The 21,205-nt window shown below is 46.0% G+C and overlaps 11 protein-coding genes across 12 annotated transcripts; 5 read left to right on the top strand and 6 right to left on the bottom strand.

The window, feature by feature from the left end:
* Positions 1–66: 66 nt before the first annotated feature.
* Positions 67–2,959, top strand: LOC6552868 (GPALPP motifs-containing protein 1). 2 transcript variants are annotated; one of them, XM_026984023.1, is made up of 4 exons: positions 293–371; positions 945–946; positions 1,777–2,664; positions 2,725–2,959. In XM_026984023.1, exons 3-4 carry the CDS (start codon positions 1,780–1,782, stop codon positions 2,887–2,889), a joined length of 1,050 nt encoding a protein of 349 aa, XP_026839824.1. In that variant the 5' UTR covers positions 293–371; positions 945–946; positions 1,777–1,779; the 3' UTR covers positions 2,890–2,959. The 2 variants fall into 2 exon arrangements, with proteins under 2 accessions (XP_026839823.1, XP_026839824.1); XM_026984022.1 differs by lacking the exon at positions 945–946 and having other exon boundaries at positions 67–370.
* LOC6552867 (phosphatidate cytidylyltransferase, mitochondrial) lies at positions 365–1,571 on the top strand. Its single transcript, XM_001979939.3, has one exon. The coding sequence runs from the start codon at positions 423–425 to the stop codon at positions 1,449–1,451; it is 1,029 nt and encodes a 342-aa protein (XP_001979975.1). The 5' UTR covers positions 365–422; the 3' UTR covers positions 1,452–1,571.
* A 1,472-nt stretch (positions 2,960–4,431) lies between the features above and the next one.
* Positions 4,432–5,573, bottom strand: LOC6552869 (cyclin-C). Its single transcript, XM_001979941.3, has 3 exons — positions 5,543–5,573; positions 4,814–5,469; positions 4,432–4,754 (listed from the first exon to the last, which is right to left on the bottom strand). Exons 2-3 carry the CDS (start codon positions 5,399–5,401, stop codon positions 4,539–4,541), a joined length of 804 nt encoding a protein of 267 aa, XP_001979977.1. The 5' UTR covers positions 5,402–5,469; positions 5,543–5,573; the 3' UTR covers positions 4,432–4,538.
* Positions 5,564–7,762, top strand: LOC6552870 (mitochondrial-processing peptidase subunit beta). Its single transcript, XM_001979942.3, has 6 exons — positions 5,564–5,771; positions 6,043–6,249; positions 6,309–6,637; positions 6,697–7,067; positions 7,126–7,217; positions 7,320–7,762. The coding sequence occupies exons 1-6, from the start codon at positions 5,703–5,705 to the stop codon at positions 7,662–7,664; spliced, it is 1,413 nt and encodes a 470-aa protein (XP_001979978.1). The 5' UTR covers positions 5,564–5,702; the 3' UTR covers positions 7,665–7,762.
* LOC6552871 (2-(3-amino-3-carboxypropyl)histidine synthase subunit 2) lies at positions 7,749–9,399 on the bottom strand. Its single transcript, XM_001979943.3, has 2 exons — positions 9,074–9,399; positions 7,749–9,020 (listed from the first exon to the last, which is right to left on the bottom strand). The coding sequence occupies exons 1-2, from the start codon at positions 9,233–9,235 to the stop codon at positions 7,776–7,778; spliced, it is 1,407 nt and encodes a 468-aa protein (XP_001979979.1). The 5' UTR covers positions 9,236–9,399; the 3' UTR covers positions 7,749–7,775.
* A 548-nt stretch (positions 9,400–9,947) lies between these two features.
* LOC6552872 lies at positions 9,948–11,704 on the top strand. The gene is made up of 2 exons (XM_001979944.3): positions 9,948–10,341; positions 10,403–11,704. The coding sequence occupies exons 1-2, from the start codon at positions 10,104–10,106 to the stop codon at positions 10,942–10,944; spliced, it is 780 nt and encodes a 259-aa protein (XP_001979980.1). The 5' UTR covers positions 9,948–10,103; the 3' UTR covers positions 10,945–11,704.
* On the bottom strand, positions 10,953–13,633 carry LOC6552881 (nuclear pore complex protein Nup93-1). Its single transcript, XM_001979945.3, has 4 exons — positions 13,388–13,633; positions 13,145–13,325; positions 11,710–13,091; positions 10,953–11,648 (listed from the first exon to the last, which is right to left on the bottom strand). The coding sequence occupies exons 1-4, from the start codon at positions 13,546–13,548 to the stop codon at positions 10,982–10,984; spliced, it is 2,391 nt and encodes a 796-aa protein (XP_001979981.1). The 5' UTR covers positions 13,549–13,633; the 3' UTR covers positions 10,953–10,981.
* Positions 13,634–13,861: 228 nt separating this feature from the next.
* LOC6552882 (RRP15-like protein) lies at positions 13,862–14,844 on the top strand. Its single transcript, XM_001979946.3, has one exon. It carries the CDS (start codon positions 13,968–13,970, stop codon positions 14,796–14,798), a length of 831 nt encoding a protein of 276 aa, XP_001979982.1. The 5' UTR covers positions 13,862–13,967; the 3' UTR covers positions 14,799–14,844.
* LOC6552883 (V-type proton ATPase 21 kDa proteolipid subunit) lies at positions 14,826–15,552 on the bottom strand. Its single transcript, XM_001979947.3, has one exon. It carries the CDS (start codon positions 15,478–15,480, stop codon positions 14,854–14,856), a length of 627 nt encoding a protein of 208 aa, XP_001979983.1. The 5' UTR covers positions 15,481–15,552; the 3' UTR covers positions 14,826–14,853.
* A 90-nt stretch (positions 15,553–15,642) lies between these two features.
* Positions 15,643–16,872, bottom strand: LOC6552884 (40S ribosomal protein S5b). The gene is made up of 2 exons (XM_001979948.3): positions 16,228–16,872; positions 15,643–15,902 (listed from the first exon to the last, which is right to left on the bottom strand). The coding sequence occupies exons 1-2, from the start codon at positions 16,750–16,752 to the stop codon at positions 15,735–15,737; spliced, it is 693 nt and encodes a 230-aa protein (XP_001979984.1). The 5' UTR covers positions 16,753–16,872; the 3' UTR covers positions 15,643–15,734.
* A 1,091-nt stretch (positions 16,873–17,963) lies between these two features.
* LOC6552885 (V-type proton ATPase 21 kDa proteolipid subunit) lies at positions 17,964–19,353 on the bottom strand. Its single transcript, XM_001979949.3, has 3 exons — positions 19,234–19,353; positions 18,496–19,175; positions 17,964–18,140 (listed from the first exon to the last, which is right to left on the bottom strand). Exon 2 carries the CDS (start codon positions 19,154–19,156, stop codon positions 18,518–18,520), a length of 639 nt encoding a protein of 212 aa, XP_001979985.1. The 5' UTR covers positions 19,157–19,175; positions 19,234–19,353; the 3' UTR covers positions 17,964–18,140; positions 18,496–18,517.
* Positions 19,354–21,205: the final 1,852 nt, after the last annotated feature.

The following is a 21,205-nucleotide window of genomic DNA, read 5'->3' as shown; positions in this document are numbered from 1 at the left end:
ATGAAATTTTATTAAACCTGGGAATATTTCAGGCCTATAATATTCATACATAAATTCCTTGCCTTGTTTTTCTTAAACAGCTAATGTGAACACTTCACAACACTTCCTTGGGAGCTAAAATTTAAAAATTAATTACTAAATCATTTTTTATTGGATTATTAGTTGTATAGGCTTTACTTTCTGTTTAGTGAGCGAAATACTATTATTTTTTCAACACCGCGCAAAATTGTTCAAGTGAAAAACAAATTATATTTTTCTGCCAGCTGATTGCCGCCAGTGTGTACACCCCTCTGTCGCCGGCGAAAAGCAGAGAGCCCGGCCGAAAAGCAGCAACTCCATCTAGAAGAAACGGAGTTACGTGCTAAAAAAAAGTAATTATAAAGCCTAAGTTTAGTCCCATTAGCAGATAAAACACCCACAAGATGTTGGATCTATACAGACGCACGGTGGCGCGGTTTCCACTGGGCAGTGCCAGCTATATGTTCGCCTACGGATCGGGCGTTAAACAGCAGGAAGGCTATGAAAAAGTGGGCAATGGAAACAACAAGCGGCCTCCGCCGGGAACCGTTGTGGATCTGGTTTTTTGCGTTCGTGATGCACAGGGGTTCCATGCGGAGAACATGCACCGCCATCCGGAACACTATTCCGCCCTTAGGCACCTGGGACCGAACTTTGTTGCCCGATATCAAGAACGTTTGGGTGCAGGCGTCTATTGCAACACTTTGGTGCCACTGCCGGATGTGGGCATTACCATAAAGTACGGCGTGGTGTCACAGGAACAGTTGCTGGAGGATCTGCTAGACTGGCGGCATCTGTACCTGGCTGGCAGGCTACACAAACCCGTTACGAATCTGGTCAATCCTTCTGATAATCCTCCCCTGAAGGCTGCGTTGGACAGGAATCTTTTATCCGCCGTGCAAGTGGCTTTGCTACTTTTACCAGAGAAGTTTACCGCCTACGGGCTTTTCCACACCATCGCAGGACTGAGTTACAAAGGCGATTTCCGTATGATTTTCGGAGAAAACAAACAGAAAGTGCACAACATAGTTAGTCCGCAAATTAATGACTTCTTCGCCCTATACCAGCCCTCCTTGGGTCAACTCTCCGATTATGTGGCGGTCAACATGAAGGGGCAAGAACCAGGGAGCCGGAAACCTGCCATAATCTTCGAGCAAGACAAGTCATCGTCGGCTTCGTCCCAACATCTGCGACAGTTGCCCCGAGAGCTTCAGAAACGACTGCAGCGAAATGCCGCCTGTCGTGGCGACTACACCCAGGTGGTGAACCACCTATCCATGGCTTCCCAGCTTCCGGAGGTGCTGCAGGCATCCGTCAACGACATTGTGTGGCGTAGCAGTGTCACGCAATCGATCAAAAATATTCCCAGTGCTGGCCTTCTCAAGTCCTTGGCCTACAGCTACCGCAAAGCTCAAAAAACATTCGCTGTTTAGGTTTATTTTTGGGTTAATTCCCTTGCTGCCAATCTACCGACTAAGTTGTCCCATCCAGCTGCATTTTGTTAAATAATGTTAAGCTTTAAAGTTGTTAACTGCAATATATGTTTAGCCCAAGCCAAAGACCTGAGTTTTCTTGGGGACTCTCAGAAGACAGTTATTTGATCGTAACGAGAAAGTATCCTTGATCCTCGTTATCTCTTTCCCTATTCAAAGGAATTGTGGAATACATTTAATCGATTTGGCGCTTCAGTTTTAAAACCTTTTTTATACCCCAAATAATGTGTTGGTTATCTTATTAGTTCATTATTTTTATTTGCAGAGTATGTCCAGCGACGATAATAGTAGTGATAGCAGTTCGTCCAGCGACGAAAGACAAAGAAAACGGAAGCACAAGAAGCACAGCAGAGATGTGGACAAGTCCAAAAAGAAGAAGTCAAAAAAACACAAGAAGGAAAAACGTCGCCACAAGGAGAAGAAACGCAGCAAGCATGAGGAGGAAAAACCTGTGCCTTATACGCAACCTCCACATTTGTTGAACGCATCTCCGCCAGCAATGGCTACAATCACCGAAGATTCCTTTGGTCCCGCTCTGCCGCCGCATTTAAGAAAGCCTCAGCAGCCGAAACTCCCTGAGCAAAGCCAACCCGTACCACAGCCGCAGGGCATGATTGGACCTATTCTGCCCAGCAATTTGGCCCGGGAAAAGTCTCCTATTAAGGAGGTGGACGCTGAGGACGATGATGACCTAGCTGGCACCTTTGGTCCTCTGCCAAATGCCAGTCAAGTGGCGCTGGAGGAACGTGCCTTGGCCCTTAAACTTGCAGCTCTGGAGGGCGGCGGATTGGGTATATCAACAGACCAAGATGTCCGCGAGGAGTGGATGCTTGAGTTGCCGGATGTGGGATTAAAGAGCGGCCTTGCTGCCCTGAGCAATATGAAACGCACTTTCTATCAGGGAAAAGAGCGACCCGATTTTAGCGATCGATCATCCTGGACGAAAACGCCGCAGAGTGAAGCGGCTGCTGCTGCAGCGGGCCCAAAGTCCTTCAGTTCGAAGGAACTGGAGCAAATGGCGCAGGTCAAGTATGAACAGGAGCGGGATGACGAGCAGGAGAGCATGGCTAAGAAGCACAAGAAGAAGCACAAGCGAGAGGAGTCTCTTGTGGAGCTGCATCAAAAAAAGCTTAGAAAAGAGCAGAGAGAAAAGGTACGAAGAAAAATATGCCTTAAAGTAATATTGTTCTTATAAAATTGTTATACTTTTAAGGAAAGGGAACTGGCTGCATCGGGTTCAAAGCCTGAACGGAGACCCTTTAGCAGGGATGTGGATTTGAAGCTTAACAAGATCGACAAGAATCAAACCAAGCAGATTGTGGACAAGGCCAAGATACTCAACACAAAGTTCTCCAGGGGACAAGCCAAGTATCTGTAGGTAAATTTAACAATATAAAGCAGGACGATAAGTAACCGCATTTTAATCCTAAGCATTTCAAATACTGAAAATTGGTCATTTACATAAGTTTGCATTTTTTTACTTGTATACTAATAATTTGCACTAATAAATATAATAAATAAATAAAAAACTTCATATGCAACCTGTTTATTGCAAAATTGAATTCCAACCTGTTCTAGCGAAGACTGTAAGGCATGTCTTCTAATTTACAGTCGCAAAATAGTTCAAGTAATCTCTCTTACCGAGAGAGTAGTGTATATGTAGTGTATGTATGTATGTATGTATGTATGTATGTATGTATGTACATAATCTTTCAATTTTGCCTCTAAAATGTTAATTTTTTTGGCAAATTGAAAGATTTTACGGTTTGAATTACCAGGCGAATAGGAATTCCAGAAGGTGACCAACGATCGTTTGGTTTTCGGTAGCAACCTGCTGCTGATTATGATCGTCTGGTAATTCAATCCGTAAAATCTACAATTTGTGAGACAATTTGGAGACAAAATTGTATGTATGTATGTATGTATGAATGTATGTATGTGTGTGTATATGTATGTATGTATGTATGTGTATAGTGTAGTGTAGTGTATGTGTTACTTGCACAAAGTAGTAAAAATTGTCTTAATTAAAGCCTGAAGGCTGTTTAACTTACTGTCGGAACACGTAGTTATTGCCGCTTCCAATATTTGCTTAGGAAAAATATTGTCTTGTAGCCCTATAATTCCCAACCAGTTCTCGTGAGGACTGTAAGGCATGTCTTCAATTTTGAGTCGCAAAGTAGTTCAAGTAATCTCTCTTAGCGGTCGATCAGTGAGTGTAGTGTATGTATCGGTGTATGTACCGGTGTATGTAGGTATGTATGTTTGCATGTATGTATGTATGTATGTATGCATTTATGTACGTACGTATGTATGTATGCATGTATGTATGTATGTATGTATGTATGTATGTATGTATGTATGTATGTATGTATGTATATGTATGTATGTATGTATGTAGTGTATGTGTTACTTCCACAAAGTAGAAAAAATTGTCTTAATTAAAGCCTGAAGAATGTTTAACTTACTGTGGAAACACATAGTTATTGCCGCTTTTAATATTTGTTTAGGAAACATATTTTCTTGTAGCCCTATAATTCCCAACTAGTTCTAGTGAAGACTGTAAGGCATGTCTTCTAATTTAGAGTCACAAAATAGTTGACGTAATCTCTCTTACCGGTCGTGCAGTAAGTGTAGTGTATGTGTTCTTAAGTGTGATTACTTGCAAGATCAAATTGGCATCCCTCTTGAACAAATAACCGGGCAAATTTTATTTATACAAGTGTTTCAAATGTTATAATATTTTTTTTTAAATATTTATTCATAAAAATATTATTGAAATTTTCAGCCAATTTTTTTCGGTTGTTTTTCTCAATCTGTCCTTTTTTTCAGAAAAATATTGGCATCACTGATGCGTACAAGAGAGCTGCTGGCTCTAGAGCGCTCTCTCTCTCTCTCTGGCTCTTGAACAAAAATTCGAGTATTCTAGTGACTTTGCTTAAACCTTCGTTTAATTGGCATAAATAGGTTATATGAGGACAGACACATAATTGGGCAATACAAGCTAATAATGAGTAATATGAGGCTCTCCTAACGCTGAGGCGGTGGTTTCGGTTTTGGAATCTTGGACAGTAGCATCTGAATCTCGTCCTTCTCCTTCCAGTCCTTCCACAACTCGTACAGATTGACAATAGCACGCACGATCTCCTGGACCTTGTCTAAATCTACATTCAGTTCTGCGAACCACTGCTTCGTGGCGTCTTTTTGCAGTATAACGCAGGCGATCTGCAGGCAAGCAATAGCGATCTGAAAAGAATAGGTACTTCAGATGTAAGGACGTGGTCGATATGATCAGGATCACAAACCTGATAAGGAGGATACAGCAGGCAGACATCGGTGCGCAGGGAATCGTTTACGATGCGCCAGCTCAGGGTGAGCAACTGGTCCTCCTGGCCCATGTCTTGAACCAGCTGCAGGAGCGGTCTGTACGGCTGGTAGACAATCAAGCAGCAGTCCAGGTTCTCCAGCAGGTAAAACTCGCACTCCAGGATGTGATTGGTACGGTAGGGAAACTCCTGGGCGTACGCATAGCTGAACTTTGTCTTTATGGCCGACTGGCAGATCGAGATTAGCCGTGAATTGGAAATGACACCGAACTCCTCCACCTTCGAGGCCAGCAGGATGCAAGTGGGCGCCAGCAGCAGAGGATCGATGTTCTTCAGGGAGTTCCTCGCATAGAATCGCTTGAAATACACCGTTGCCGTGGCGATAACCTGTTGCCTCAGCTTTAGCTGCTCGCCAAGCACCTGGATCACATTGGCGAAGAAAATAAACACCTTTTGGTATTCATCCTCGTTAAGAGCCAACAAATCGTGCTGACGCTCGCGGAGCAGATCGGGTTTGTCCAAAATCCACTGCTGCGAGTGCGAACTTTGCCAGAAATTGCCCGCCATTCCGTAACTAGTAGGCCGTTCTGTTCAGGACGGCCAAGAGTTTTGTGTTAGCTATCCAAATTAAGGGTCTGTTTCAATAAAAAGCCGGAAAACTAGAAAAACGAAAAAATTGTGTTGATGTTTCAGACAGTGTGTACACACCTGAGATATTTTCCACGAACAGCTGATTGGCAGCAGCCAACTTCGCGTAGGGCAGTGCATTGGTGTGTGTGTGTGTGAATTTTTCATCAGCGCCGCGGCCACAGACGAAAAAGTCTTAAATATTTTTTAGTAATAGGCTATTGAACGAATTAACTAAACGATGGCGTTGCGAGTTCTTGGCGTGACGCAGAATATGCGCTCCTTCGTGCGGGGCGTTGACATGATCAAGGTAAGTCCAGCCAGCCACCAAATGATTACGCTTCACAGGACTTAAATTACGTAATTTGAAATGATTGTGTTTTTGGTTGCAATTTTGGTTTTTTTCGATACAAAAAGAGAAAAACAATATCTTTTTTGCCAGTTAATAGAGAGCCATCAAGTTTTTCCAACAAAAAGTTGGGAAAACTGTTTGGAAAAACCACTACCAGCACTTTGAGGTTATGTTCGTATTTTACTTAACGCTAGAGTCTATAGTTTTCTCCGTTCTTCCGAACTTACAGCGCTACAAGTCGGCTGCCACCCTACAGAAGACTCTGCTGAACATACCCGCCACCCAGGTGACCAAGCTGGACAACGGTCTCCGCGTGGCCAGCGAGGATTCCGGCGCCTCCACCGCCACCGTGGGTCTTTGGATCGATGCGGGCTCGCGGTCCGAGAACGAGAAGAACAACGGAGTGGCTCACTTCCTGGAGCACATGGCTTTCAAGGTTGGCTCACTAGTTTTGTGCTCTAAATGCATCTAATACATCCTTCCCGTCATTTTCAGGGTACCGCCAAGCGCTCGCAAACGGATTTGGAGCTGGAGGTTGAGAACCTGGGCGCTCACTTGAACGCCTACACCTCCAGGGAGCAGACCGTCTTCTACGCCAAGTGTTTATCCAAAGATGTGCCCAAGGCCGTCGAGATCCTGGCCGACATCATCCAGAACTCCAAGCTGGGTGAGGCTGAGATCGCCCGCGAGCGCTCGGTTATTCTGCGCGAGATGCAGGAGGTGGAGAGCAACCTGCAGGAGGTGGTCTTCGATCACCTGCACGCTACCGCCTATCAGGGCACTCCCCTTGGCCAGACCATCCTGGGACCCACCAAGAACATCCAGTCCGTATATCAATCTATCATAAATGTTTAGTCTTTAATTATAATCTTCACACCCTTAGGTCCATTGGCAAATCCGATCTGACCGACTACATCCAAACCCACTACAAGGCTTCGCGCATCGTTCTGGCCGCTGCTGGCGGCGTCAAGCACGATGATCTGGTCAAGCTCGCCTGTAACAGCTTGGGTGGCCTGGAGGCCAGCGTGCTGCCCGCGGAGGTGACTCCCTGCCGCTTCACCGGCTCCGAGGTGCGTGTGCGCGACGATTCCCTGCCCCTGGCCCATGTCGCCATCGCCGTCGAGGGCTGCGGATGGACCGACCAGGACAACATCCCCCTGATGGTGGCCAACACCTTGGTGGGTGCCTGGGATCGTTCCCAGGGTGGTGGCGCCAACAACGCCTCCAACCTGGCCCGTGCCAGCGCTGAGGACAGTAAGTACACTTGTAAGACAGCCAGGGTATGGAAATTGTTAACTATTATTCCCTGCAGACCTTTGCCACAGCTTCCAGTCGTTCAACACATGCTACAAGGACACCGGTCTCTGGGGCATTTACTTCGTCTGCGACCCTCTGCAGTGTGAGGTGAGTGCCAGGTCTACAAATTAGGCTTGGAAATGAGAACCAATTCAGTATAGCTACAAACCTAAGTCCGACCTAAACTAACTCCTTGCGAATCTTCCCCAGGACATGCTCTTCAACGTGCAGTCAGAGTGGATGCGTCTGTGCACCATGGTCACCGAGGCTGAGGTGGAGCGCGCCAAGAACCTTTTGAAGACCAACATGCTTCTGCAGCTCGATGGCACCACGCCCATCTGCGAGGACATTGGACGCCAGATTCTGTGCTACAACCGCCGCATCCCGCTGCACGAGCTGGAGCAACGCATCGATGCCGTGAGTGTGGGCAATGTGCGCGACGTGGCTATGAAGTACATCTACGATCGGTGCCCAGCCGTCGCTGCTGTGGGTCCCGTGGAGAACCTGCCCGACTACAACAGAATCCGCTCCTCTATGTACTGGTTGAGGGTTTAAGAGGTTCCACCCCGCTGTTGTTGGACATTGTAGTTTAATTCAAAAGAAAATTTCGCCCCCAGAGGATCAGAAAACCGATAATACTAAAAGTTATATAAGTGGTTCTGGCCTTTATTGATGTGCATAATTAATGGGAATTCCACTGAGTCCCTGCTGCAACTTGGCGGGCGCCGTCTGTCCAAGAGCAGGATCTAAACCCTGCCAGGTGCGATCCTCGAAGGAGAGCCCGGTATCCGTCGTCATAAGAGCCATTTTGGCTTGTGTTGCCAGAGCTAGCGAGGCGGGATCTCCAGCCGTTTCAAGGGAATCGTTGACCGCTCCCCTTAGCCTTCCACTGACCAAGCTGACGTCGTTCTCTGGTATGTCCGCCGAATCAAAAGGCAGGAAGCTGCGTCCTTCCGGCAGAAGTTGCTTGAAATCTGTCACATATGCTTCGGGGTATCTCATGTGCCAAGCGGGATTCAAGGCCATTTCTGCCTCAAATACGGAGACAATGGGCTTATAGTACTCTTTAGAGTCGTACATATTATTGAACGGGCAACCGATCAGGACAAAGCAATCGATCTCCAGGAAGTTAGCCAGTTTGGCGGGATTAATCCTGCCCACAGAGATAAGCTGCGTCTTAATGCCTCTGCCCTTCGCCATTGTCTGCAGTCGCGTCACCACGTCTAAATAACCTTCAGCTGAAAGAGTGGCCACAATCAGTCCCAGTGTTTGTGCATCCTTGCACTTTTCGATGTGGAAATAGCGACGCCGGATGAACTGAGCCGTAAGGGGATTCTTTGAGCTAAGACTGCCAGAGGATCCATCGTAGATGTGCCATTGCCCGGCAGCTGGAGCGGTCAGTGAGAGATTTGCAAATCGCTGGTTATCGGCGCCTATGAAAATTGAAATCCTCTCGAGGCTCGTGGTCTCCTTAGTTGTTGAATCTGCTTCGATGGGCGGGAACAGTTCCAGCAGCAGTTCCTTGGGCTCAAGGGCCTCTGAAAGCTGCTTCTTTAGCTGTTCTCCGTACACATGCTGGTAGCCAATATCCAGATAGACGCACACCTGTCGATCCTTGCTCTCCGCACGCAAATTTACCAGTTTGCCCAGGAGAACATTCACGTTCAGCGGCAACTCTGGATAAAGATAAAGTACCGGCAGGCGGGAGGCCCTACTGCGACATGCATTTCCGAAGTGAATCACACTGTCTGCATCCACATGGGCAGCCGCAATCTCGTCCACGCAGCAGCTTCCGTACGTGGTGTCCGCCAGAATGAAGACCTTCACGTCCTCAGGCGCAAGTAACTCCTTCAGGCCCACACTAATGGCATTGCTGTGGGGCAGATAGTCATCCGGAAATTGCAGGCAAACCTGAAAGCAGACGTTTCAGACGTTAGTTCCAAAAGCATAACCCATATACACACCCTTTTGTAACCACTTTTGCGAATCCAATCTACGCACGATCGCCGGTGGTTTTCGTTCCAAATCTGTTGCAAGGTCACCGGCTGCTCCACTTCCGCCTGACGCTCCAAAGCGGCTGTGTCCGAGCTCGAGAAAGCCGATGCTGATGTTTCGGAAGAGGTCATTTCAAATTACTTTCTAATTAAGATTTCTTTGTCCAGTAAAAAGGTATCAAATGCATGCAGTAATATAAACAAAGTCAAGATAGCACCGACGTAATAGACTTGCTCAGAAAATGAAACGGACAGGGAGAAACAAAATACAATGTTGTTATACACTCACAAAAAGTCTATTAATTAAAAAAGAGATCTAATATTAAACAATAAATATTTAAATCATAATATTTCAGAATATCGTGTTTAACTTAAACCAAATTGAAAATATAATGCCTTATAAAGAATTTTAAAACATGAAGTTTTATTCGAAAAATATACAATTAACATGTAATTTAATACAATCAAAATAATTAAATTTCAATATTTAAAATAATAAAAAAAAATATATATAATAAAAGTAAATTTATTAAATATAGTATGTAAAGTAAAAACCAAATATTCTTCATACAATAAACTCATTGCCTTTATTAGGGATTCAAATAAGTCAACGACTTTGGAAATGAGCACTTAATCATTCTTTAATGAAAGTGTATCACGTGATCAGTGTTCATGCTAAGTTGGTTGGAGCTCAGGCTTATCGGAGATTCAAACCCAATTACTGCGTGACCACAAAAGTTCGTTTTCTCGTTTGAAATAATTTCTGTTGAAGCGCAATAAACAATTTAAAAATTCAAATAAGTAATTTACATTAGTCCTGCAATGTTTTTCCGATACAATTAAAAGTGTTCTGACTGGGGCTCCTCAGATAACCCCTCTTTCGACCAATGACCAGTCCCTGATCTTGACCCAAATTTATGTTTCAAGCGCCTACCAACACTTGTTGCTTTCACCATTTCACCTACCAACATTTCACCAAACCGTATTAGTTGTCAAAAATATGAAAAACCGAAAACTTCGCTGCATCGTGACCAATTGCTATGAGAGTGGCCAACAGGATAGTAGCTCCATGTTCAAGTTCCCCATAAATCCGGTTGTAAGGCAAAAGTGGATGGACAACATTGCGGACATAAAAGACATTAACTTGTTCAATAGTCGTGTGTGTAGGCGCCACTTTGAGACGCAGTGTTTTGGCAAAACCAAAGTGTTTTCATGGGCGGTTCCCACACTCTTCTTGAGTAAGTGCATCAGAGCAGTCTCCTTATTAGCTCCGTAAACCTGTTCTCATCAATGTTTCAGATAAGAAAGAGGTAGTGCACCAAGTCAGTAAGCCAATCAGGAATGCTTTTATCCGCAGATGCAGCGTCAGAAACTGCCCTTCACGATCGCCTCCAGAAAGGCTGCACTTCTTTCCCTCGAATCCCGAAATGCGCAAGGTATGGATGGAAACATGTCGTCTCACGTTGGACAACAAGTGGCTGTTCATTTGCGGCAGACACTTTCGCCGGACTTATCTGCCAAATAGGAAGGGAAACCTTAAAAAGGACGCCATTCCAGAATTCCACTTAGGAACGGAGGAGGAGGATCCCCTTGGAAAGTCCATTAAAACTATGAAATCATGTTCTAATAGAAGCAATATAAGTTTCAAGAGCGAAGATTCTGGCATCGACGAGGAAAGCTTCAAGGAGAGAAATCCCCATGATCCATGTGCCAATTGCCTTGATCTTAAACAGCAATTGGCAGCTGCTCTTCTTCGCATTCAGCAGGTGGAGGAAAAAAAGCAAGAGGACACAACAGACAGCGATGAGGAGGAAGAGCACATATTCATTCTAATGAAGTAGATTGCTGCTTCTCTTCATACCTTAGAGTAGATTTATTCTAGTGCATAACCAGTTCTAGTTGAATCAGTCGCCTGTTGGTGTCGTTGGGCAGGCGATACGGCATAGTGGCTGCCATGTTTGACAGGGCTTTGGCCCGCTGCCGGAGCTGCTGCATCTCGCTCTGTTCCAGTGAGCTGCTCGTTCCTGTCTTCAGCTGCTTGTACTGCCGCTGTACGATGTCCATGGCGGCCACAATAACGTCGGGCAGAACCTTGATTACCTCGCCGCTAAGTCGCTTCACATTGGTCAGACACACATCCACATCGTCCGTCGTGTTGGGCATCAACTGCGTGTGCCCAAGCTGATCCAACGCCGCATTAAATTTGCCCTCATGATAGAAGTTGAAGAATATGAGCAGATCCTGCAGCAGCACAAAGCTGCACTTCATTTTGGGCTCCACCTCGATGCTGTCGCTGGCCAGCAGCTGGCTGAATCTCTGGGCCTCTTGGCCAAGGCGTTCCCTTAAGGATCCACCTAGCGTGGGCAGCTGTACCACTTGGGCCAGCAGTATGCAGATGTGCTTCAGGGCCAGGTTGTACTTGCCTGCCATTTCGTAAAGCCGCGCCGACATCTCAAAGTTTCCAAGGGAAGCCAGTTCGTCGGCCACCAGGGTGGCCATGGTGCGAGTGTCGAATTCCGGGCATTCGAACTGACGGAAGAGTCCACTAAAAATACAAGAGACTAGACTTTAGACTGACTAAAATAAAAGTAACACTGCCTACTAACCTGTTAACCTCGTCTTGGTCACTCGACTGCCGCTGGCCAAATATCAAATCAAAAATGGTGGTATCAAAGACTCCGCTGTCCACCACAAGATCGCACACACAGGCCATAAACATGTTCCGGCCCTTAGGGTTACTCAGACAGCGCAGTGTGTAGTAGTAATGCAGAGCCTCCGAGGTGTCCGTCCGCTCAAACCGCTGCACATACTGTCGGATAAGACGGGTTAGGTTGAGGCGCCTCAGTGGCTGCGGATCTATAATGTCTATCGAAAGCAGGGGCTGCGCCACACTGCGCGCACCGCCTAGAAGTCCGAGCTCATGCAGCGCTATGGCCATGTGAACTGCATGTGCGCGATTGTCATCTCGGCGGGAAAGGAACTCGATAGCGGCTTCAAACTGGCCGGTTAATGCAAGGGTCTCGAAGTAGAGATACGGCTGCTTCCTAGCATTGAAGTACTTTTCTCCATACTGTTCTAGAATCAGTGACTGCAGTTTGCCATAGTTGGCAGCGTCGCCGGGTTGAATCATGGCCAGCCGGATCCAAAGGAAGTCGTCTATGGTCTTGGCCACTTCTCCGTGTACTTCATTGACATCGCAGCCCAAAAGGATGCAGTAAACAGCCTTCTTATAGGCATCGGTGGAGTTGCGTATTTTGTTGGCGTACTGCAGTCGCAGTTGGTTTTCTATTCTCGAATTGGTTTCGCCCGCATTTCGATCTGCAACAAGCTGGGCAAACTCATCGTGGCTACTGCCCGCTTCGCGCAGGAACTCAACGGCCACCTCGGGCGACCCGCAGCGCAATCCGTAGTACACCAGAGGCCATAAGGGTCTTTCACCGACAGTGTCTACAAGGCCGATGGTCTGCTGCGCTCTAAACCGGTGGCTTACATAGGCCAACACCAACTGATAGCTGTTGCTGGCATAGGATCCACCGACTTGGGAGCACATGAACACACGGTAACGCCGTTCTAAGTACGACTTTGCATGGGTAACAAACTCCGGACTCTGCTGTCGGCTCTTAATGGGGTCACTGCGCAGCGGTTCGCTTATTTGGGTGACGCAAGCCAGCAGGGTCCACATGTCTGTGAGCCGGGAGTCGCCGAAGCTCTGGGACAGATGGGCGAACTTTTGGACGAGATTGGGGCGGTGGCTACCCTTAAGCAGCAGTTCGTTGTACTGTCGTAACTCCTGGGCATAAGCAAGTTCCAGCGGATCTAGACAGGAACGTGGCTGACAATGCGGATTGACGATGATGGGTTCCGGCAGTCGTTGCAGGTCAATAAAGTTCTGTGAGGGTGCGATTAGGGCATCCAGCAGGCGGGTCTTCTCCTCGTTCCATGTTTTGTTCATACTGGCCCACTTCTGCTTGCTCACCGAGTCGCTGATCTGCGAATACAGGAAAAGTTAACAATGGTTTGATTTTCTGGTTTCTTACCCACATTCTTGTTCGTGTCCTCGATCACCGAGAGGATGGCATTCTCGCGTTCGTTCTTCAGGAATGTGCGCACATCCGTGTCCGCCTTTACGTCCAGCGGCTCGAAGGTTTTCCGGGCACTCAGAGCCTCCAGCTTCTGGTTTAGCTTGGGCAGGTCCACGCCCTTGGAGCCCAGCAATATGTGACTGGCAAAGGTAATAATTTCATTTAGACTAGAGTTCACTTTAATTCAGGTTTGTTTACTCACGCCTGAATCTCTTTGCCGCCGGTTTGGGTGACGCGGGAGTGGAGCTCCGTGGTGGCCTGCAAGACCTGCTGAAGCGTCCGCTCCACGGCCGGCAGCTCGCACTCCGCCTTTGCCTCATTGGTCAGGTTCTGGGCGCGCTGCAACAGAGTGTTTAGGTCCATTTTTCCAAATAAATAAATTCACTCCTAAAGCAGTCGCACACACAGTGTGACCAAATGTTGGCGCCATAAGTGCATTAGAGATGACAGTATCGATTTTGGTACAGGGATCTCCAAAAAGTGAACCTCGCGTATGTAAACAATTCCTAGTGCTGAATAATAGAAAAGTTAGGAATTTAAATAATTTTATTTTATACAGAGTAGAACACATTTCAAATGTTTCTCCTTATAAGTCTATTATAAAGATATGTTTTATTTCTTATATTTGTATTAAGTTATTTTTCAGTTCTACCTTCACTAATTTATGTTCTCGATAGTTTTGCCGTTAGTGCGACCTGTTGGCACCCCTTACCATCTCTAATAACGTGACAAACACGCTCGTTTTGTTTTTAAAGTTGGATGCACTTGTTTGCCCACATAATATGGCTCTTTTAACTGAGAAGCGTGTCAAAAAGACACCAGCTCCTGCGAGTGACAGTTCTCCGGAGGAATCCGACACCGAGGGCAGCCAGAACTCCGGCAGCGAGGCGGAGGGCAACGCCGGCTGGGCGGACTCCATTCTGAAAGTCCTGAAGACCACTAAACCGGAGACCGAAAATAAAACCGTGCTAGCTCGTGCCAAACACAGCCAGGCGGCTGTGCGGCTCGAGAAAGCCGCAGCCAAGAATAGGCCAGGATTCGATTTTGAGATCGAGAAAGCTGAAGGCGAGGAGGGCGAAGACGACGATGACAACGATGAGAAGCCGCAAGCATCTGCCTTGGATGCCACGCTGACCAAACAGCAGCGCAAAAACGTGCCCCTCCAGCTGCGTGTGAAGCCCAGTTTCCGAGACATGGAACGCGAACGAACACTCCGCAAAGTGGCCACCCGAGGAGTGGTGCAGTTCTTCAATGCCGTACGCATTCAGCAGAAGGATCTGCAGCAGCAGCTGGAGGAAGCGGGTCCGCTGGACAGCCGACAGGATGCAGTGCTGAACAACATCAACAAGCGAAAGTTCCTGGACGTCCTCATGAGCGGCAAGCGCGCCAAGTCCACACCCGTAGATAACGCAGTAAAGAAAGAGGAACAAGAAACGGATGACGACGACGACGACGATGACGAGGGATCCAGCGGCAAAAAGAAATCCGAATGGAGTGTGCTGCGCGAGGACTTCATGACCAACAAGAAAATCAAGCACTGGGACGAGGAAGACGACGAGGAGGGCCACAATGACGAAGCTGATGACAGCGACGACGATGATGGGGAGGAATAGCGTTAATTACCAAATAAATGTTAGCTTTTCAATGAACTAGTTCTTATATAATAGTCTAATTAATTGTTTCCGCCTTGGAGGTCATGTAAATTGCAACAATCAGGCCAAACAATCCGATAGCCGAGCCAAAAATCTCCACAATGAGAATCTTAACGAAGAGCGCCGAGTTGGCCGCATCCGCCAGGGCAGCGCCAGAACCCACGATGCCGACAGCAACGCCGCAGGCCACGTTCACCATTCCGACGCAGAGACCAGCCCCAAAAGTAGCGAATCCCGTGAACATATTGGTCGCCATGACAGTCCTGTCTGTGATCAGTCGCAAGTTGCTGAATTTGTTGACGTTGCCGGAAAGCAGGATGGCCGTGATGAGGCCATAGATGGCCACCGCTTCGCAGAAGATAACCGAGATCAGGTTCTTGGTCTTGATGCGAGGCGATCGCACTCCGCCTCCCGCCACGCTGCATCCAATCATGTAGATTCCACTGGCGGAGCCCAAAACGGACAGGGCGCAGGCGAGGAAGATGCCCATGCCGGACCACAGGAAGGGGTTCGAGGTGTACAGGAACCAGCCGAAACCAATGCGCTCACCCATATCGGTCATCACGTTGGCAAGGATCACGCCAATCATGGCCAAGGAGGCGGCACCCAATACGAAGAGCACAAAAAATAGTCCAAAATTCATTTCAACTAAATTGCTTTGAGTTTACTTCTGAAGAAACTATTGTAAGTTTGTACTTTTAAAAGAAATCTTTCGAACTGACGGAAAAACCAGATCTAGTCGAACAAAAATTAAATAACCATATTATATGTGGAAATTGATGCCAATAAGAACAGAAGGAATTAAATACATTTGTGTATTTAGTTAATGATGAAATGATTACATAGCAACTTATGTAAGTCGGCATCAATTCATGCAAATAAAGAAATAATCGCAGCTTAACGATTCGATTTGGCCACGCGCTCCAACTCGTCCTTCTTCTTGATAGCATAGGAGTTGGAGGATCCCTTGGCCGCGTTGATCAGCTCATCGGCCAGGCATTCGGCCACGGTCTTGATGTTCCGGAAAGCAGCCTCACGTGCTCCAGTGCAAATCAGCCAAATAGCCTGCAAGAGAGCATTCAATTACTTTTATTGTATATGGCACGAACTTATTTATATTTTGGCTTGTTAGTTAATATGGATACTAATTAAAACAATCGCAATCGTTTATATTGTTCTTGATTTATCACCAACAAATTTGAAATGTTAGAAAAAATATAAGTAATATGCTTTAGTATCTGGACTTGAATGGCTACATATACACTTTTCGTGACACTTTTTAGATCTCTAAATATGGCTCTTTTTAACTTTACACGACTTTGCTTGCTTTTTCCAAGGGTTTTTGAAACTAGGTGAATATACTTTTCTAGTAACTTGGAGCTACATTTACCTGGTTGACGCGCCTCAAGGGCGACACGTCGACGGCCTGGCGGCGCACAGTGCCGGCGCGTCCAATGCGCGTGGAGTCCTCTCGGGGACCGGAGTTGACGATGGCGTTGACCGTGACCTGGAGCGGATTCTCCGAGGTCAGCAGGTGGATGATCTCGAAGGCGTGCTTGACGATGCGGCAGGCGAGGAGCTTCTTGCCGTTGCTGCGCCCCTTCATCATCAGACCGCTGGTGAGGCGCTCCACGATGGGGCACTGCGCCTTGCGGAATCTCTTGGCCGCATAGCGGCCGGCGGAGTGCGGCAGGTAGCGGGCGAACTTCTCCTTCACGGCGATGTAGTCCTGCAGCGAGATGTCGCTAATGGAGATGTCGTCGCAGGCCCAGCGACCAAAGAGCTTGATTTCCGGCCACTCGGTGGCCTGCTGGGCGGGCATTGTGGTGGCGGCATCCTCAGCCCAGGCCTCCTCGTCCTGCGGCGGCACCTGGCTCTCCTCCTGGCTGTTGGACTCCACCACTTCCTCGGACATTTTGGGGCAGTTAAATCGAGGTAAAGCTCAAAAAGCGTGCGACTTTGCGAAGCGTTTTGTGCGGAAAGAAAGAGGATGCAAAAGGAACGGTAAAAGAAGCTGTCACTTTTAAAATGGCCGCGAAATGCAACACTGCGCCAAGGGGCTGCCAGCTTTGGGAACTTTTTGGCGGGCGTTCAAATTTAAGGTAAGCCTTTTATTTTTATTGGATTATGGCTGTGGCATTGGTTTACAATAAGGATTTGTCCGAACAGATGTTACGGGTAGCGAATGGTCTAATTTTATATCTTCTTTAATCAAATTTCCACATACTTTCACTATTTCTCATGTACAAGTGATATATTATTATTGTACATATTGCATAGATATATTTTTAAAATCCCAATTCTCCGCTTAAGAGCACAGTTTTTATCTTCAACGCAGCTAAATTAGTTCTGTAAGGCTGCCTCTGCCAAACTCGATGCAATCACGAAAGAAGTATTTTTGCTTGGCTAACCAAATGCAGCAAAAGTTGGGGTTCATTTTACTGCTGACTCAACAGAAGCTCACCATTGTTGATATTTTCCCAACATACACTGATACACTGAACGATTTGACGTATTGTTTCAAACAAGTTTAATTCGAATTAGTATATCCCTCCTTTAAAAATAGTATTCCTTGTCTTGCATCAAACGCGCTAAAACTCAATACCATGTGATAAAACAAATAGATGCCATATATATGTATATGGATGGTGTGTAACGCACTCATAACGATTTAGCGCGTGCTTCTGATAAGCCATCGCCGTAGTCATGCTTTCACACATATTGATAAACAAAACGTATATATTTTATTTGTTTTAATATGGAATACTTTCTATAATAATAATAATGCGACTGTGCATCCTTCTACAACTTCTGCCTCAAACAGTAGCTTGAAATATACAAGTTTATCGTTTTGCGGTAGTTAATATAATACATTCTGAATTAGCCTTTAAAGAGCCAGCGTAGAAACAAACATAACAAACTACTTAAAATCAAACACGGACACACACACACGATGTCTTTCGTTTGGAAAAGAAATGAAATAAACAAATCGCCGCCGTTTTCACACCATGCACACTCCACAGTCGATTGAGTGATGCTGGTGACTGCAAGTGTGCGAGGCGTGAAAACCAACTGCCAACTTAACCAACTAACATCTTAATAAGTAACTAAGTCCTAGTTTAAAGCGTTTCGGCTGATCGGATTTCGGTTTGTCGGGAGTCTCCTGCAAGCAGTAACTGCGTAAAGCGAGTCGTAATTTCCAAAAAATAGGCAAACACTGGTGTTGTGCGTGTCTGCATCGGGATGGGGGAATGCTTTGATGACTGATTGTTGTTCTTCGTGATGATAATGGAGTGGCGAAGGCTGTGGGAGAAGAGTGAAAGTTTATTTCGTGGCTGAGTCGAGTTGAGTATGGCTGAGGCCGAAACTATAGCAATCGCACTCGCAAAACATTGAAAGGCAGCAATTAAGACAGCTGTTGCTTAGGTTCAATTAAGTTAAGTTAATCTTCGAAAAGGACTTATAACTCATTTATGCTTACGAGTTTATCCTCATTCTTGCAGTTATTAGTGAGCTAATCAAATGCAAGAACAAGTGCTTTCCATATTCTCTTAGACGCGAGAATCGCAATGCAACCTTTAAGCGATAAGGATTCAGTTGCTCCGCCGCGAGTGCTATTATCTTGACCTTCGCTGTTTCTACAATGATTCACACTCACACTGGATGGCTGGCGACGGCGCCTAATCCTTGTCGCCCATCTTGGACTTGGAGGTCATGTAGATGCCCACGATGAGGCCGAACAGACCGATGGCCGAGCCGAAGATTTCCACAATAAGGATCTTGACGAACAGGGCGGCATTGGCGGCGTCCGAGAGGGCGGCACCCGAACCCACAATGCCCACAGCGATACCGCAGAACAGATTGACCAGGCCGACGGCCAGGCCAGCGCCGAAGATGAGGTAGCCGGAGAACCAGTTGGTGTTCTGGATGGCCACCTTCGACAGGGCCGTCTCCATCGAGAACTGCTCCAGCTGGCCGGACAGCACGATGGCGGTGATCAGACCGTAGATGGCCACCGCCTCGCAGAAGATGACCGAGATCAAATTCTTGGTCTTGATGCGGGGCGCCTTCACGCCGCCGCCCACGATGCTCGTGCCCGTCGTATGGATGCCCAGGGCGGCGCCCACCACCGACAGCGAGACGGAGAGCCCGATGCCCAGGCAGGCCCACATGTACGGGTTCGAGGAGGCCAGGAACCAGCCCACGCTCACCCGCTCGCCCTTGCCCGTCATCACAAAGTACAGGGTCAGGATGGTGGCCACGGCGAGGAAGAGCCACAGGAACGTTTGGGACACCACGGTGCGTATTTGGGCCGCCATCTTGCTAATTGTTCACTGTCTGCGGATCGGGGAGCGTTAGCACGTCCGGATTTCCAAATTTTCCAGCTGACACTCACCGAATTGCAGGCGTAATTGTATTTTCTTGGCCGACAGGTGACTGCTCCGTGCGAAAAAAGAATCCACAATCACATGACGTACATTTTCTCTATCATTCGCTATCGAATAATCACGCCACTCGATAAGTGCGATAACACAACCGTGCGTAGCTATGGCCCGCTGGCTTTTTTTTAGCCGCAACTTACTCTCCTAGTTTGCGTTGGGAAATTGGCTGAAGAGCTTACTATCTAGCACTGTCAGAGGGAAATAAATAAATATCTGATGCAACCATTTCGCTATAGAAGCAATAAAATGTATTCGTTTCATATTTCTTTATAGCTATTCATTTTGACAGCGACTACTGGTACTTCTTAGCAGAGACACTCCCCCTGGCAGTGAACTAAAAGCACGGGCTCACACCGATTGCCTAAATAGGTATCGATAAGATATACGCAATCGACCTGATTTAGCATCTTAGTCCACTTTTGAATTTGAATGTTGGCGGTTATTTTTCATATTTATTTACTATTAACTACTTTTTAACTACTTAGTTACTACATTCTTAATTTAATTTAAAATTAAATTAAATAAAATGTATGTAATGAATACGTCAATATTCTAAATAAGATATGAAATTTCATTTAAAATTAAATTAAATAAAATGTATGTAATGAATACGTCAATATTCTAAATAAGATATGAGTTTAATTTATGAATTTTCCTAAGGTTGTCAGACGTCTTAAACAAAAAACTTGTAGCCTTACGATTTAACATGCTTTTTATGGAAACAATAACTTAAAAGTGTATATACAGATAAAAAATGTATAACTTTTTATGGCATTTTTATATTTTTATTGACAACGGCAACTAAAAATGTCTGCCTCCTTTCAAATGCAATTTTCTTGTAACTTACTTGGCTCAAAAGATTTATCCACCTACAGTAGTAAATGTTTGGGTCTGAGATAGGTAGTATTTTTTATTTACACTCATTAAATGTTGCCATATAAATGGCAAATCTCTCGTTTATTTTCATTTGCCTCTGTTTTTTGTATGCATATCAGCAGTCGGAGTCCTCTTTGCAGTTCAGTGGCCACCGTTCGAGGAATTGCGCCTACGCGCGGAAAACTGTCCTGTAGCCAGCGACTTTTTCAGCTCATTGACTTGGCCGGGAAAGGCCCAGGTCAGGTCAAGATTTCGCAGAGGATGGGAGCACGTTTAACAGCAACCACGTGACGGTAGCGTAATCTTAAGCCACATCATCATTAAATATTTACACTACATTATAATTTCTGTTCTTTTCGTACGCCGCGCGTGTCAGACTCTCATACACAATTACACTTGAAAAATATTCAGAAACAAGCAAAGACATTCAAAATAATAAATTAGGATTCCTTATATTTATATATATTTATTTATATTTATTATAAATTTAACTTTTGTCACTTGTTATTGCCTGAAGCACAAGGTGTTGTTCTTTGAAGTTAACCCCTACGTTTTCGAGTGTAAAACAAGTGATATAAAGGGATCCGGAGAATGAAATGTCTTACAAGAAGCGAAAGAAGAAAAAGTCGGAAAGGCGACACACCGCAACATTCAATTAAACGTAATGTGTTGTTTGTTGTCCCTCGCAGGACAGGTTTGTCCCATGCCCCTTTGGCCCCACCCTTTTGCAGAGCCCCCTTCCCCTCACTCACCACGGTAATAAATGTAAACTTTTCACTTGAAAAATTCACGACGCGCATAAAGAATGAATAAAATGAGATGTCTACGGATAAGCCGAAATGGTTGTGGGTCTGGGTCAAGTCAAATATCACAAGAGAAATCCATTAACCTGCGTCTTTCTTCCCTTGACTGATTTTAGTTGCGGCTTATCTTTGGGGTTTTTGTTTAGGGAAGTGGAAAAGTAACGAGAGCTGTTATAAATATTAGTTCAAATTATAGAAGAAACCCATTATAGATACATTTCATAGATACATGATTTGTTTAAACTTA

The sequence above is a fragment of the Drosophila erecta genome, unplaced genomic scaffold (genome assembly GCF_003286155.1).
Source record: "Drosophila erecta strain 14021-0224.00,06,07 unplaced genomic scaffold, DereRS2 tig00000000-arrow-pilon, whole genome shotgun sequence".
NCBI lineage: Eukaryota > Metazoa > Arthropoda > Insecta > Diptera > Drosophilidae > Drosophila > Drosophila erecta.
Note: the sequence above shows the minus strand (reverse complement) of the source record. Positions and strands in the feature narration are given on the sequence as shown.